The 15,063-nt window shown below is 54.7% G+C and overlaps 1 protein-coding gene across 1 annotated transcript; it reads left to right on the top strand.

Moving 5' to 3' along the window:
• Positions 1 to 1,994: 1,994 nt before the first annotated feature.
• Positions 1,995 to 13,808, top strand: KRT82 (keratin 82). Its single transcript, XM_047066984.1, has 9 exons — positions 1,995 to 2,399; positions 4,374 to 4,582; positions 6,870 to 6,930; positions 7,611 to 7,706; positions 8,064 to 8,228; positions 9,991 to 10,116; positions 11,648 to 11,868; positions 12,092 to 12,123; positions 12,672 to 13,808. Exons 1-9 carry the CDS (start codon positions 1,995 to 1,997, stop codon positions 12,911 to 12,913), a joined length of 1,557 nt encoding a protein of 518 aa, XP_046922940.1. The 3' UTR covers positions 12,914 to 13,808.
• The last annotated feature ends 1,255 nt before the right edge of the window (positions 13,809 to 15,063 follow it).

The following is a 15,063-nucleotide window of genomic DNA, read 5'->3' as shown; positions in this document are numbered from 1 at the left end:
CCCACAACAAATCCAGGGAAGCATCCTACTCTCTGTTCCCAAGCTCTAGTCCTGGGCTCCAGGGAACCCAATGCATCATGGCAACATACTCTGGTCTACCTAGGGGTGGAGGGGGAAGGCTCTCCAGCCTGGCTTCTTGGTGTCTCCAGCACTGTCTCCTGGGCCCACCTCTGGGACTCTTACCCGAGGGTGGAATGGGAATCCCCTTTTTCTGACATCATGCAACAAGACCCACTCCACCCCACCTCTGCCTCCCACCATTGCCCACAGCCCCTTGTTATACCCCTGACATCCCCAAGCCCTGCTTGCCCTCCCCAGCACTCTAGGACCCAAAGTTAAGACTATGAAAAAAGGAACTGTGTGAAATGTCACAGTTAAACCAAAACTGTGGGGTCCCAATCTCCTAATTTACAGGTGGAACCAAGAAGTCATAAGCATATTGGCAGGAGCCTCCATTCTTTTTTTAAATGTTTATTTATTGTGAGAGAGAGAGCACATGTGGGGAAGAGACACAGAGAGAAGGAGAGAGAAAATCCCAAGCAGACTCCGTGCTGTCAACACAGAGCCCCCATGAGGGGCTTGAACTCACAAACTGAGATCATGACCTGAACCGAAATCAAGAGTGGGACACTTAATTGACTGAGCCACCCAGGTGCCCCAGGAGACCCCCATTCTTAACCAGGCTTCTCTCCATCAGAGCAGCAGAGCATGGTGATGTCAGAAACAATAGGATCGAATCCCAGCCTACCACAGATAAGCTGTGTGGTTTGGGGTACTTTAATTAAGTCCTTTAATCACTCGGCTCCTTACTTTCGTCATCAGTAAGGCAGAAACTGCTTCACGACATCATCATACAATTAAATGAGATAATGGATGTAAGGCTTATGGTGGTCCCAGCACACAGGAAGCACCCAATAAGTTGCTATTATTATTATTGGCTTGATTTTGACCTGGAGAACAGCCAGTGAGGGAGGGAAAGACAGCTGGCCCCAGCAGAGGTCTCACTGATGGAACTGACAGAAAGGGAGGAAGGAAGAGAATCGGGGGGCATTTCAAACATCTCCAAAGAGCTGTGACCTGGGTGCTGGGGAGAAAGCCTGTATCCCGCATACACCTGAACAATTCCTGAGGGCAACAAATGTCCCCAGAAATGTCCTCAGGCCAGAGCAGACTCCGTCTACCTCAGGGAGGCCAGGGACGGGGTGAGGAGAAAAGGCAAAAGAGTAGTGACACAATAGTATTGATCTGATGGTTGACCACAATGCGTCCTTGAGGGCCCAGAGATTCTTGGGGAGAGATCCCTTCCTCTCCCCTCCTCAAGCACAAAGCATCTCCTCTGGAGTCCCCTGTAGGCTTTTTTTTTTTTTTTTAACTAAATGAGCCCAAAGACAAGAGTCAATGTCAGGAGCCCTCGTGGCACTGAGTCGGAACCAGTACCCGCCTGGCCTGAGCCTGTTTGTGGAGGCTTCTCCCACCCCAAATCCTCCCTCCCAGAAAGCCTCTAGGATCACCTAGGAGCCCATGATGAGCCTTGCACATCAGCAGAGAGGCAGAAAAGCAGCCTTGGGGAAATAGAGCATCCCCAAGCATAGTTAATTTGGCCTCTAGTCCTGGGGCAACCGGAGGGTATAATTCATCCCCCACATATACCATGAAGTTACGTAAAGTCCCAACTCTCCCTTTCCTTGAGGCTGAGCCACCCAATATGCCCACCGTCTGGCTGGCTGGCCCCTTTCATCACCCCCATAAACGAGGAAAGGGGACACCAGCACTGGCCACTGGCTCCCTCCCTTTGCTCTCTGCTACCCTAATTATCCACCTTGGTACTTAGCTGCTGCCAACAGCCCAAGCTTATAAACCTGTTAATGGTGGTTTGGGCTTTGACCCTGCCCAGCCCTCCATCTCCCACCAAATAAAAGGGCAGAAGCTGGGCTGACTTGGTAACTCGCACCACCCGCTCTCCGGGCCAGCCACCTCTCTGCCCCTGTCCCGCCATGTCGTGCCGCTCCTTCCAGCAGGGCTCCAGGTGTGGCAGCCGGAGCTTCAGCTCGTGCTCAGCTGTCCTTCCCCGGATGGTCACCCACTACGCAGTGAGCCAGGGGCCGTGCCGGCCCGGGGGTGGGGGGGGCCTCCGTGCCCTGGGCTGCCTGGGCTCCCGGAGTCTGTGCAACGTGGGCTTCGGGAGGCCCCGGGTCGCCTCCAGGTGTGGCCTGCCTGGCTTCGGCTACCGCACAGGGGCCGCCTGTGGGCCCTCAGCCTGCATCGCCCCCGTCACCATCAACGAGAGCCTGCTGGTCCCGCTCGAGCTGGAGATCGACCCAGCCGTGCAGAGGGTGAAGAGGGATGAGAAGGAGCAGATCAAGTGCCTGAATAGCCGCTTTGCATCCTTCATCAACAAGGTAATAGGCAGGCCCCACACTCTGGGGCTGTGGGATGCAGAGAGCACCTTGTGTCGGGTCCAGGCAGGCAGGGACAGACCGGTGATGGAGAAGCCACAGTTGATTGATTGGCTCTCCTGAACTGTATGACCGCTAATCATTGAAAGCTGCTTACATCAGGCTCAGCACTAGACATCTCTGCCTGCTCGCTCGTTCTTTTTTCACGACGTCATTTCTCTCTCTGAATATTATCTGGTAACATCACCAAGGCTGCCTGAGGTCAGACTACAAGAGGAACTTCCAAACAATGACAGATACTGAAAAGAAAAACCAAGGAGGTAGATGAGGCTTTAACAATAGAGCCACCTTCTGGGGCACGTGGGTGGCCCAGTCGGTTAACCATCTGGCTTCGGCTCAGGGCATGATCTCCCAGTTCATGGGTTCAAGCCCCATCCTGGGCTCTGTGCTGACAGCTCTGAGCCTGGAGCCTGCTTTGGATTCTGTGTCTCACTCTCTGTCCCTCCCCTGCTCACACTCTGTGTCTCTCTCTCTCTCTCTCTCACAGTCTCTCTTAAAAATAAATAAACATAAAATTTATGAAAAATACAAGAGAGCTGTCCTCTGAGTGCCTGAGCTGGCACGAGACCCTTGGGCCTGGATTTACCACCAGCAAAGGCCCAGGGTGAGGAGAAGACGGAGAAGTCAGAGCTGGGAACACAGGGAGCTAGCTGTCACCAAAGCCTTGTCTCTTTCGTCCTCAAAGCCACAGCTCTAGAAGACTACAGGGAATAATGGTGTGCTGCCTTTGAAAGGCACTGAACTGACCAAGTGGAAGTTCATGCAGCTGCCTCCGTACCTGTCCGCATACCCCAGGGAGGCTCTCGGGATGAAGATACATGCCAGGGGCTGAGCCAGCGTTTCTGCTGACCCCAACGTGTAGGGCAAAGAATCCTGGGTCAGCAGTCGGGAGGCCAGGGCCCTGGTGTCGGCCCTACTCCCGCCTGACCCCGAGGCCCCGTGCAAACCTCTCACTTCCCAGCCTCAGGGCCCTTGCTGCCCAGCAGGGAAGGGGGCCGTGATGGTGGAGAATCAAAGGTGGTAATACACATAAAAGTGCTCCAAAAAGAAACTTATTTCAGTAAATGGGAACTGTCACACTTACAGTTTTATCTTTAAAGCTCCTGAGGTTCTGGGCTCTGAGCTTCGGCAACATCACTCTACCTTCTGTAGGTCCGGTGACCAGAAGTAAGGCAACATTTCTTCCTCTGCAGGTTTCTTTTGAGGATTGGATGCTGTGTTCCCTCTGCCAATGGCTAATGGGGTGGCAGTGATCAGCTCACCCAGCTCCTACTAATTAATCTTGGTTTCCAAGCCACCGAAAGGGAGAAGCTGGGCCAGCAGATCTCCCCGTTGCTGTGACAAGGATACTTTTTGGATGCAGCCACACAGGGTGCGGCAGAGTCGGGGAAAAGAGCTTAGAGCCCTAGAACGAAGCCTTTAATCTGACCTCCCTGAGTGCCCCTGGGCTGTGACCAAAGAAAGCCTGAACTCCGAAGCATAATGTCACCAGCTGACATTAGTAGGAAGATTTCTGAAGTGCTTCCCATATACAATACCAAGCAGGAAGCTTAGGGCCAGGATGTCTCGGCCAAGGTTACCAGGCTAGTGGGAGATAGGCAGGCAGGGCTGGAAGGGGGACCTGTCCCAGGCCTCTTGGGACAGTAGCCCTCCCATGACAATATGCAACCCCTGGGTGGAAGGTGGGGGGGGGGGTCCCATAAGCTCCCCGAGGCAGGGGAGAGATGGAGATATGCTGTGGTGCCAGTCTACGCGGAGAGCCTCATCTGAAAATGTTAGCACACTGGCAGCAGTGTGTTGGGAGTAAGAGCACACGCTGATCCCACCGCCCGTCCACCCCGCCACCACCGCTTCCTCTCTCCCGGCCGTGGTCCCCAGGCTCCCTGCTCTCCAGTGACAGCCCGTTCTTGGCGACAGGTGCGATTCCTGGAGCAGAAGAACAAGCTGCTGGAGACCAAGTGGAACTTCATGCAGCAACAGAGGTGCTGCCAGAGCAACATAGAGCCCATCTTCGAGAACTACATCAGCGCCCTGCGGAGGCAGCTGGACTTTGTGGCGGGGGACCGGGCCAGGCTAGAGTCAGAGCTCGGCAGCCTGCAGGACGCGCTGGAAAGCTACAAGAAAAAGTGAGTATGGCCCACTTTCGCCCTGCCAGGGGACCTGGAGCCAGCTACATAAACCACCTGGGCCTCAGTTTCCCCATCTACAAGATGAGAAGCCTAAAGCTTAGTTGATTAGGTGGAGGAACAGTGCAGTGGATAAGACAGGCAGGGCATTTAGACACGGCAGAAGCTCTGAAATGGTGTTTGCCTTCACCACCCTTCCCGCCACCTTCCCTCAGTTAGGCCCTCCTCACGTCTATGTGATACAAGCTCTTTCTCCTGCCTTCTTCCCGCGTTTCAGGGCTCTGTTCTACCACTCGTCCTGCCTTATCTTCCATCGGTCCCCATTCAGATCCGGAACTACTTCTTATTCCCTGAACAGGCCCCCAAACCCTCTTCCCTCCAAACTTTTCCTCCCGCTGTCCCTTCCCCCTGATAGGCCCCTCTCGGCATCTCTTCGGACCACATCCAAGCTAACGCAGCCCACAGTTCCTCTCGCTCCCTGACGCTCAGCTCCCGGACTTCCTGCCCACAGCTGGAAGCCACCACCCATCGGGGCTCCACGTCCCCAGTTCTTGTGGTCAAGGTTATGGAGACCTGCTACACTCGCCCTCCCTGAGGGCAGCTCCTGGCCTGACTCACAGGAGAAGGCAGCTGAGAAGCAGATGTTAATTAAGGGTTTGCAGGCTACTAGGTCCAATGCCCGCAAGAGGCTTGAGGCCCAGATAAACTGCCTCACGGGCCCTAGGTGGGTCTATCCAGGTCTAGGGTCCCATGGGACCACATGTTGGGGAGGGGGGTTTGAGAGAGACACATTTCCATAGACAAGAGGCGGTGAAAATACGCTCAGAGCAATGGTTCCTAAGGGATGTGGATCAGTGGAACGGAGCCACATGGGGGACACTTGTGCTACAAATGTCAGTCATATGCTTACTTGGTGCCAGACACTGTGCTGAGCTGGCTCCTTCCCTCACGATACCCCAGTCCGGCACAGACCCCCATGTACCCCCACCCACAGCAACAACAGGGTACAGGGCAGAAAGAGAGAGGAATACCCAGAGAGTGAGAGAGCAGGCAGGGCCCAGGGAAGCTTCCCAGAGAAGGTGCCATTTGCTTGGGGCCTTGATGAAGTTTCATTCCAGTTGGGTCTTCCAAAAGGGGAGTCCAAAGTAGACCCTAGGGAAGGGGAAGGGACAGGAGCAGGTGACAGGAGGGCCAGAGTGTGCCAAGTGACACAGGACAACTCAAGCAGACTGTGACAGGTGGGACATGGCAAGGCCAGCCCTCTCAGCAGGAGCAGTGCCTTTCTCGGTGGGTAAGACACAAGATGGTCAGGAGACATGGTTTGCATCACAGGATGAAGACTTTGGATTGGGAAGGTGGGGAAGCATAGGAGGAGTTAAATGGTGTTAACTCACAGCAGCTCTATGAAGCCGCACAAGTGTTCCTCTCTTGCTGTACATGATGACTGCGAGGCACCAAGAGGCCAAGTCCCTTACCCCAAATCACATGACTAGCACCTGACTGAGCTGGGGCTCACACCCAGGCAGCAGGCTCCAGCTTCTGGTGGCCGTGCTAAGGCCAAGCTCTGCCACCAAAAGGAAGGACGGGCGTCAGGAAGCAACGTGAAGCTTTTAATGGATCAGTGTCGCTCATCAGACTGAGTCATTCCAACCAGACTGAACCTAACCCTGATTCCACTGCCCAGGGGGGCACTGAGTGGGCGAGGAGCTCCCTGGGAGCCTAGAGGAAAAGGTCAGGCTGTCTCTCCAGCTCTGGTAAGTGGGTCATTGCTACCTCTGCAAATGAGCTGCAGGTAGAGGCAAGGCTCCGAACTCTCCTGGAGGGGAGGGGCCCCGGGTCGGCTGCGATTTCAGTGACTGTAGCCAACCCTCAGAACAACTCAGAGAGGACAGCAGAACCAGCAGCAGACAGCCCACTCTGCACCACCTTCCCAGAGGAAACAACTCTGGGACGAAGTGGGCTTCCTTAGCAGCAAGATAGAATGCAGGTAGCCTTAAGAAGGACTTCCCAGAAGATGACTGATCATAGGAACAGGCTACTGGGGAGCAGGGAAGGAAGTAAACATGCAAAGTGGCTAAAAAGAGGCTATGATGACAACCATCTGTCCTGAGTGGCTGGAAGAGCCAGAGGTGTCCAGTGACAGGGACTGGACCTGGCGGTTCCTTAGGGGATTAAGCCAGTGAGAGGCAGATCTGTCCCAAAGGCCCCCTCCCTCAGGCTGGATGCCCAGGAGGCTTCCGAACGGCCCCAAGACAGACTAAAACATTTCTTCCTGCTCACCCGCCAGGTACGAAGAGGAGCTCTCCTTGCGGCCTTGTGCTGAGAACGAGTTTGTCGCCTTGAAGAAGGTGAGGGAGGGCGGCACAGGGACAGAGAAGGCCCCCAGAGCTGGCCCAGCCGGCCTTGCCACACTCGGCCCCAGGCCGTGTTCAAACATGCGTGCAGCCCGCCCGCCCACCCCCAACAGGGTCTCTCATCCCTCAGCCCCCGGGGGCCATCCCCATTGACCCTGGGAAAGAGGAAGCCAGCCCCCACCCACTTCTTACAGAAGGGCAGCGATTGACCTGGCCTCCACCTCCCAACTCATGGGGGTCCAACCCGGTTAAGGGTTGTGTCTACACCTGCCCAAGAAGCTGGAGATATGGCGAATGCCAAATCAAAAGCAAAACAAGAACTCTGCCTCTAACCACAGAAGATAAAAACAATAGCAGTGGTTTTTCAGACAGATGCCTAGGTACTTTATGGCCCATGCCCTGCACGGTGGGCTTTGAGAAGCTGCATTCAGGGCTCCTTCAAAATGCACTCCCTCAAATCCTTCACCCTCAGGGTGCCGCGCCCAGGCCTGGGGTCCTGGGACTGGGGCCCCTCCCCCTATCCTTGGCTCTGTCACCTTTTCACTTCCACGTGGGCCTACACATGGATGCCACAATGCCACCAGCTTGCCTGGGAGGTGGCCCAGTCGGTGGAGGGGGTGGCCTTCGCATGTTCCCCCGGCCCCAGGTTATGGCTGTCACTGCTCTGGCCGCAGGACGTGGACACAGCCTTCCTGATAAAGGCTGATCTGGAGACCAACGTGGAGGCTCTGCTCCAGGAGATCGACTTCCTGAAAGGCCTGTATGAGGAGGTACCCACAGCCCCGCTGCCCGCAGGTGCTCAGTCAGGGCCACTTCCGTGGGCAGGACAGAGTAGGGGAGCTCCAGTAGGGACGGCCCCAGGCAAGCTGACTCCAAAGTAAGATGGGGAGGAATCAAGCAGACAGCTTGTGAGACCCCCAGAAGACACAGGGCCCAGACCTTGGCTCTTGGGTCTACGTAACTAGAAGGGGGACAAGGAACAGGTCAGTGATAGAAGGCTCGGGACAGCCTTTCAAAGGGCTATGCAAATCTGCTATGGGAGAATCAGAGTTGCTTCCACCTCTCCCCCGCCCCCACCTTTATCCTCAAAACGCTCACACACTCCCATCTGGGGCCCCCACCCCCAGGAGATCTACCTGCTGCAGTCTCAGATCTCAGAGACCTCCGTCACCGTGAAGATGGACAACAGCCGGGAGCTGGATGTGGATGGCATCGTGGCCGAGATCAAGGCCCAGTATGACGACATTGCCAGCCGCAGCAAAGCCGAAGCTGAGGCCTGGTACCAGAGCCGGGTGAGGCCCGGGCAGGGCGAGGCCGGGGGGTGGGGCTGGGGGACCCCAGACCCCCTCTCCCCCAGGAAGTGAGTGAGGAGATAATGAAGGCAGAGGGAACCCCATAAACCCAGTTCCTGTTGTTCCTGCCAGGCCCCAGGCCAGGGCCCTGCAGAGCGTGTGGGAGGGGACCCCACAGACAGCCCAGGCCTGTCATCAGGGTGTCAGCGCACCCAAGCTTTACCCACCCACGGACCTACTGCAATGTTCCTCTAAGCAGCATTCAAGAAACGCTAATTGGCAATGACTGCAAAGAGGGGCTGTGGGCACTAATGTCAGGGCAGGAGCCATCATTAAGGCGGCCCCAGACTTAGGGAATTAGGGACTGGCTGGGAGGGAAGGGGATGCCCCCAAGGGCAACTTGACTTCACAAATATTTTCATGTCTGTCTCACCTGCCCTGCCTGAGAAAGGCACCACGCACTCATTCACTCATTTATTCATCCAGTAACTTCATTGCCACGCACTGTTCTAGATGCTGGATTCTAGCAGAAAACAGAATAGACAGCAATCCCTGCCTTCATGTCACATTCATCCCAGAGGCAGGGGCGGGGTGGCAGGTGCAGACAAGAAATGAGGTGAATAAGTACAGTGGATGTACGTTAGATGGTGACGTGTGCCATGGCGTTACTGAGGCATGTGGCACCAGGATGATGCTAAGAGTCACACCATCCCTGTCCTCAAAGAGGTTACAGAAATAGACCATCCACAGGTGACACGGGGGCTCTATGTTGCCATCAGGGGCACAAGCTCCTTCTAGCTTTTTATGCTGCCACCCTTAACATGGCTTTAATCCTCACGGTTGCCTCATGTCCCAAGAAGGCTGCCGTAGTGCTAACTTCACATGTTCATTCCAAGGAGGAAAAAGCACACAGGGCAAAAGAAGCATGCTGAATGAGTCATCTCCCACTTTAAACAGCTTTCCTGGAAGTATTACCCATAGAATTCATTATGAAAGGGCCAAGAAATATTCTCTTATCTGGGCTCACTGCCACCCCAAACAAAAGGAGAGTTCTGCTTGAAGAAGAGGGGAGTGGATATTTTTTAGACAGCTGCGGGCTTTGTCACAACAGCCAAACAACAAAAGAGCCAAAAGAGAGTGATATGTGCTTATCACTTGTTTTGCCTTCTCTACGCAAAATGCTCCCATCCATTATGTGCAGAAAATCTAAAGTTGGCTGCTTTTTTAATCTATAGATGTAGTTGATAAGACATTATTCAGAAATTGAATTCCGAGTTGCGTAGGTTTAAAAAAAAACGTTAAGCCAAAGTAGGAGGTAATATTGCATTTCGTCTTCAATTGTTTTGAAGGAGAATAGACAAAGGTACTCACCCTGGTGGTCTGTCCTCACTCCCAGATGTGTTAGGCATCCCAGGCTGAGCACAGAAACCCCTTCTCAGGTCCAGAGGGAAATCTAATGGGGAAGGAGCCCTCAGCAGACCCCCGGGGCGGGGGGAAGATGAGCCACAGAACAGCTAAAGAGAGAAAAGGAGAGCTTGGAGAAGCATTTAATAAGGCTGAAGGTTCAGGGCTGGGGAAGGAAATAAGGCGAAGCCCAGAAAAGGGCCAGAAATGGAAAAAGGAATGGGGGAGAGAGCAAGCATAAGAATCCAGAGAGCCCTGAGCTAGGAAACCACTGGAGAGACTCAGGACAGTGAGAAGGGGGGCTGTGAGGCGCTACAGGGTGGGCGTTGTGGCGTTCTGACCTCCCCGGTCCCGGCAGTATGAGGAGCTGCGGCTGACAGCGGGGACCCACTGTGACAATCTCCGCAACCGTAAGAACGAGATCCTGGAAATGAACAAGCTGATCCAGCGGCTTCAGCAAGAAACTGAGACCGTGAAAGCCCAGGTGAGGCCAGAAAGATCTTGTTTCGAGAACCCCGTTAGAGGCTGCCCTGCCGGCTGGTCGGTGCGGGGGTGGGGGGGGGGGTGGGTCCGCTCTCCCTGGGAGCATCTCAAAGAGGCCATGAACTTGTGCTGCCCTCGCTTAAGAGGGAACAAGCCCTTTCCACGAAAGCTGACCGACAGCAGGAACAGCGAGATCCCAGCATAGGCTAGGCAGCCTTCGGTCACAGATGAAATAGCAAGGGTGCTTCACTAGATGGGGGCTTAGAAAAGATGCTCGCCATGGCCCCTCCCTACCCAAAGGCTCCAGTCCTAGGATCCTACAATTCATGACTCCCAGGAGTCCATACACGTGGCCCCACTCCATTCTCCTAGGCTGGTGAAGACCAGCCAGACACTCCAAATCTATTAGCCTCTGAGAATTTGCTCGGATCTCCTTGAGGTGTTATAGATGGAACTGGCCTCAGTTCTCTGGAGTTCAGCTGTCACAATCCTAAGACGAAACGCACAGCAGCTATGAATCTGGCACATCACCATGACTGAGAAGGAAACCTCCCTCCTCCTCCTGTGTGTCCCTTTTACTGTCACATTACTCCCACACGCATGAAGTTGCTCTCACAGCCGGTGCAGCCACCCCAGCTAGTGCCCAACAGTTCCATTCAACTCTGACACTACCTACCTGGAGAGAGGGTCAGATCCCACAGGGTTAGGGCTCAGTCCCACACAGCTGCCCTTGTTTCAGATGCCGATCGTGGGTCCAGGTTGTCCCCTGTGCTTCTGATCCATCAGCTGTAACTCGGAGGTTCCCAGGACCCCCTCTTCAGGTTCCATTCACTTGCTAGAGTGGCTCACAGAACTCAAGAAAACAGCTTGCTTATGTTTAGCAGTTGGTATAAAAGGATATGATAAAGAATACAGACGAGCATCCAAAGGGAAGAGACACACAGGGCAAGGGAGGGAGGCGGGAAGGATCCAGAGCTTCCGTGCCCCTCTCTGGGCACGTGATGCTCCCTATACCTCCTCATGTACACCAACCTGGAAGCTGCGTGAACCCCATACTTCGGGGACTTTTATGGAAGCCTCCTCTCGTAAGCATGATCCACTATTAACTGCATTTCCAGCCCCTCTCCCTTCTCCAGTGAAGGCAGGGGGGAGTGGGGCTGGAAATTCTAAGCTTCTAATCATGGCTTGGTCTTTCTGGTGACCAACCCCCTATCTAGGAGCCATCCAGGACCCACCCAGAGTCACCTCATTAGAACCAAAGACATTGCTCTCATCCGGGAATTCCAAGGGACTCGGGAATTCTGTGTCAGAACCAAGGGTCAAAGACCAAGTATTAGAACAAAAGATGTTCCTAATGCTCTTATCACGTGGGAAATTGCGAGGATTTAGGCGTTTTGCACCAGGAACTGGGGCAGAGACCAATATACATATGTTTTATTATCTCACAATGGCCATGTTCTCCCTGTCCTTCTGAGAGTCAACCTCAGGCTCCAGAGGCCCCCAGTAATGCCTTTCTGTGCCCGTTCCCCCAGCGCTGCAAGCTGGAGGCCGCGGTGACCCAGGCAGAGCAGCAGGGCGAGGCGGCCCTCAGTGACGCCAAGTGCAAGCTGGCAGGGCTGGAGGAGGCCTTGCAGAAGGCCAAGCAGGACATGGCCTGCCTGCTCAAGGAGTACCAGGAGGTGATGAACTCCAAGCTGGGCCTGGACATCGAGATCGCCACCTACAGGCGGCTGCTGGAGGGAGAGGAGCACAGGTTAGTCAAGGCGAAGCACCGAGGACGACGTGTTCCCCTGCCCTCTGGTCCCTGGGGCTACGATTGTGCGTCCTGCTAGTCAGGGAACATCCGAGACAGTGCATAATCCACAGGCCCTCCTCCTTAACATTGTCCACAGTGGGGGCAGGAGAAGGGTGCCCCACATTCATTGACCTTGTTCTCTGTGATGCAGTGACCTTGTGCCTTCTTCTTTCCACTCCAGGCTGTGTGAAGGCATTGGGCCGGTGAATATCTGTGAGTAGACCAGCACTCCCGTGGGGCTCTGGGGTTGTAGGGGCTGATCAACCCAACAAGGACAGACCACTGTCCCGCCCAGACTTCAGCGTGCCTCCCCCACCCCCAAGGAAGGGCTCTGTCTGCCAGGAGCTCCTGGGCGGACGGAGAAGCTCTACTTCAGGACCGTCCAAGTCTTCGGGAGTCAGAAGTAGGAGCTGATATGCAGCAGGGCCTCGGTGCTTTGGGGCCCAGACGCTGCCAGGAACCATCATGACAAGGAGATGCCTCTATGGAGGAAAGAGTTCTGAAGCAGGCTCAGACAAGTAGAAACTGACAGCATGAAGCGGAGGCCAAGGGTTTGGGAAACAAGGAGAGGCAGAAGGGGGGGCAGAAGGGGAAGAGGCAGAAGGCTAAGCACTTTTTATGGCTAGAGTGGGAAGTCGGTGGCTGGCACGGGGGTGTCCTTATTGGTGAGTGGCAGCAGGTGGGGGGCGTGGCCTGGTCTAGGGCAATGCCCTTCCAGCCACCCAGTGCCGGACCCTGAGCATCCCTCTCTGTTCCCACAGCCGTGAGCAGCTCCAAAGGCGCGGTCCTCTACGAGCCGTGTGTGGTCAACACACCCGTGCTGAGGACCGAATACTGCCCAGGGGGCGCCAGTGTCCTCAAGAGCAGCGGGGGCTGCAGCGTCGTGGGCACCGGTGAACTCTACATCCCCTGCGAGCCCCAGGGGCTACTGGGCTGTGTGAGCGGGAGGAGTTCTGGCATGAAGCTGGGGGCTGGGTGCGGCTCCTCCCGCCACAAGTGTTAGCATTGCCCCAGAAGCTGCAAGCCCAGCGACAGGGCGCTAGCCCCCAGCCTGGATGTTGTCCACCGATCAGCTGAAGACAAGGATATTCCTAAACCCCTTCCTGTATTGACCACACGTTTCCCTCCTGTTTTCACACTGGGAGCCGCCCCTCGGGTATCTTTAAGAGTCACCTTTCACTTGGCTATGTGCAGACCCTGAGCTAGGCCTTGGGGGTGGACACATTAAAGTTCTGCTTTGTGGACTATCCCCTGGAAGATTCCCTACAAAGCCAGTCTCCCACCCCCTACCCCTGGAAGTTCCCCACCTCCCTTACCTCTGGCTCTCACGCACTTAAGAAAAGAGAACTTCTTTTAACCCCCAGCTAACACTTAAGAAAAGAGAACTTCTTTTAACCCCCAGCTAACACATGCACTGTCGTAATTATCAAAAAGAGGCACCCCCAAATCTCCCATTCTGAATTCCAAAGCCAAGTGCCAGCATTTCAGGATCACTCCAGACCTGTCAACGGTTCTCTCTGGTACACAGAATCAAGAGGGGGTTCTTTAGGGCAGTAGATTTACCTGCCCGTGTGTGCTAAACTCACACTATGAAAATACATTTTTTCCTGAACCGCATCGGCAGCTGATGGGCGGGGAAATGTCTAGAACAAGGGCAAGGGAACAAGGAATACTTACTAGACGGAGAGAGTCAAGACCTCCTGACTTGACAAGAGTCAAGGACAAGCCCTTCTCCCACCTTCTGTATATAGCCCTCCCCTCCCCACCCCATCTACCTCCAGTCCTGCTCCTTCTCCCCTTAGGTCCTCTTGCTTTGGGTCTGTTATAAATGTGTTTTCCTGGCTACGGTGATGTGGGGCTGCCCAGAAACTTGGAGGCTTTGGCTCAGGGGCTGTCACAAGGGGTTGTGCTGACCCCCTCTCCCCAGAGGCCCCTAGTGCTGCATCAGGCAGTAGCGTCACCCATCTAGGGAGCCACCACCTCTGCCATGAGCCTCTGGGTTTGTCTGTTCCCAATAAATGGACTGTTCACAGGCGGCAGGAATCAGGATTATTCCCCTTGCCTTGTGGGGTATGAGAAGGCTGAAGGGGAACCAATGAGCAGCCTTTGGGGTCTGGGTGCTGGGAGGCTTGGGAGTGGAAACCAAGGCTATTATACAAACGGAAAAGCTACCTATGAATAATTTGCGAGTAGCCTGTGGAATAAAGGTGGATCCACACAAATCACATTTAAAACCGGCATATCCCACCCCTATAGACTGTGAGTCACTTGCCTTGTTGAAAACCATGGCCTTATGCACATAGGCTTCCTCACCACATGGTCACCTGCACACCTCCTAGAGAAAGCCTGTGGGCCCCCTATCATAGCTACACTCAGTGGCCTCCAAGCCTTGGGCTCTGTGCCCCGCCCCATCCTGGACCAGTCTCTGTGCAGATCAAGTGATGGCCTGGGGACAGCAGTGCGGATGGGCAGTAGCCTACCCAGTGGGGAGGACCCCCTAGTCTCCTCTCCCTCCTAGGGAGCCCTAAGACCTGGAGCTGAGGCTTGGTGGTAGCATTTCCACCCTCTGTGGGGCCCCCAAACCCTTCCTGCTGCCTCACTCATGTCCTGTAACAATCCCCCCACCACAATCCCCTCTCCTGAGTGTTAGGGTGCAGCTCCCTTTTCCCCACAGCCCCCTGCAGAGCATCTATTCTGTGCCAACCCCTGCATTAGAAGCTGGTGATACAGAGGTGACTAAGACACTCTCTTAACCCTGGAGGGACTCTTGACCTTACCGAGGAGTCATAGATAATGAGAGGCAGCGAGCATGGAAACAACAAGAAAAGACAACTAATGATCATGCCCAGAAAGGGGGTCAAGAGAGATGCTCACAGAGAAGATTGTAAGGATAGAGCCTGGGTGAAAGCGTAGGGCAGCATATTCAAGAGAACCCATTCATTCACTTTTTCATTCCTTCAATACACACTTAGGAATCACCTGCTAGGGGTCAGGCCACCCAGGGGTGCTGGTGACATGGTGATGAGCAAGACAGCTCCAGTCAGTGTTGACTTACTCAGCAGACAGGGTAGATACAGTTCCTAGAGCCCACAGCAGGGCCTGTAAAATGGTGCAGGCACTTTGGAAAACAGTCTGGTGGTTTCTCCAAATGGC

The sequence above is a fragment of the Lynx rufus genome, unplaced genomic scaffold (assembly GCF_022079265.1).
Source record: "Lynx rufus isolate CCGP_SWC_20201006 ecotype Redwood Valley unplaced genomic scaffold, mLynRuf1.p SCAF_7, whole genome shotgun sequence".
NCBI classification, from domain to species: domain Eukaryota; kingdom Metazoa; phylum Chordata; class Mammalia; order Carnivora; family Felidae; genus Lynx; species Lynx rufus.
The sequence above is the reverse complement of the archived record's forward strand: the minus strand, read 5'-3'. Positions and strand labels throughout refer to the sequence as shown.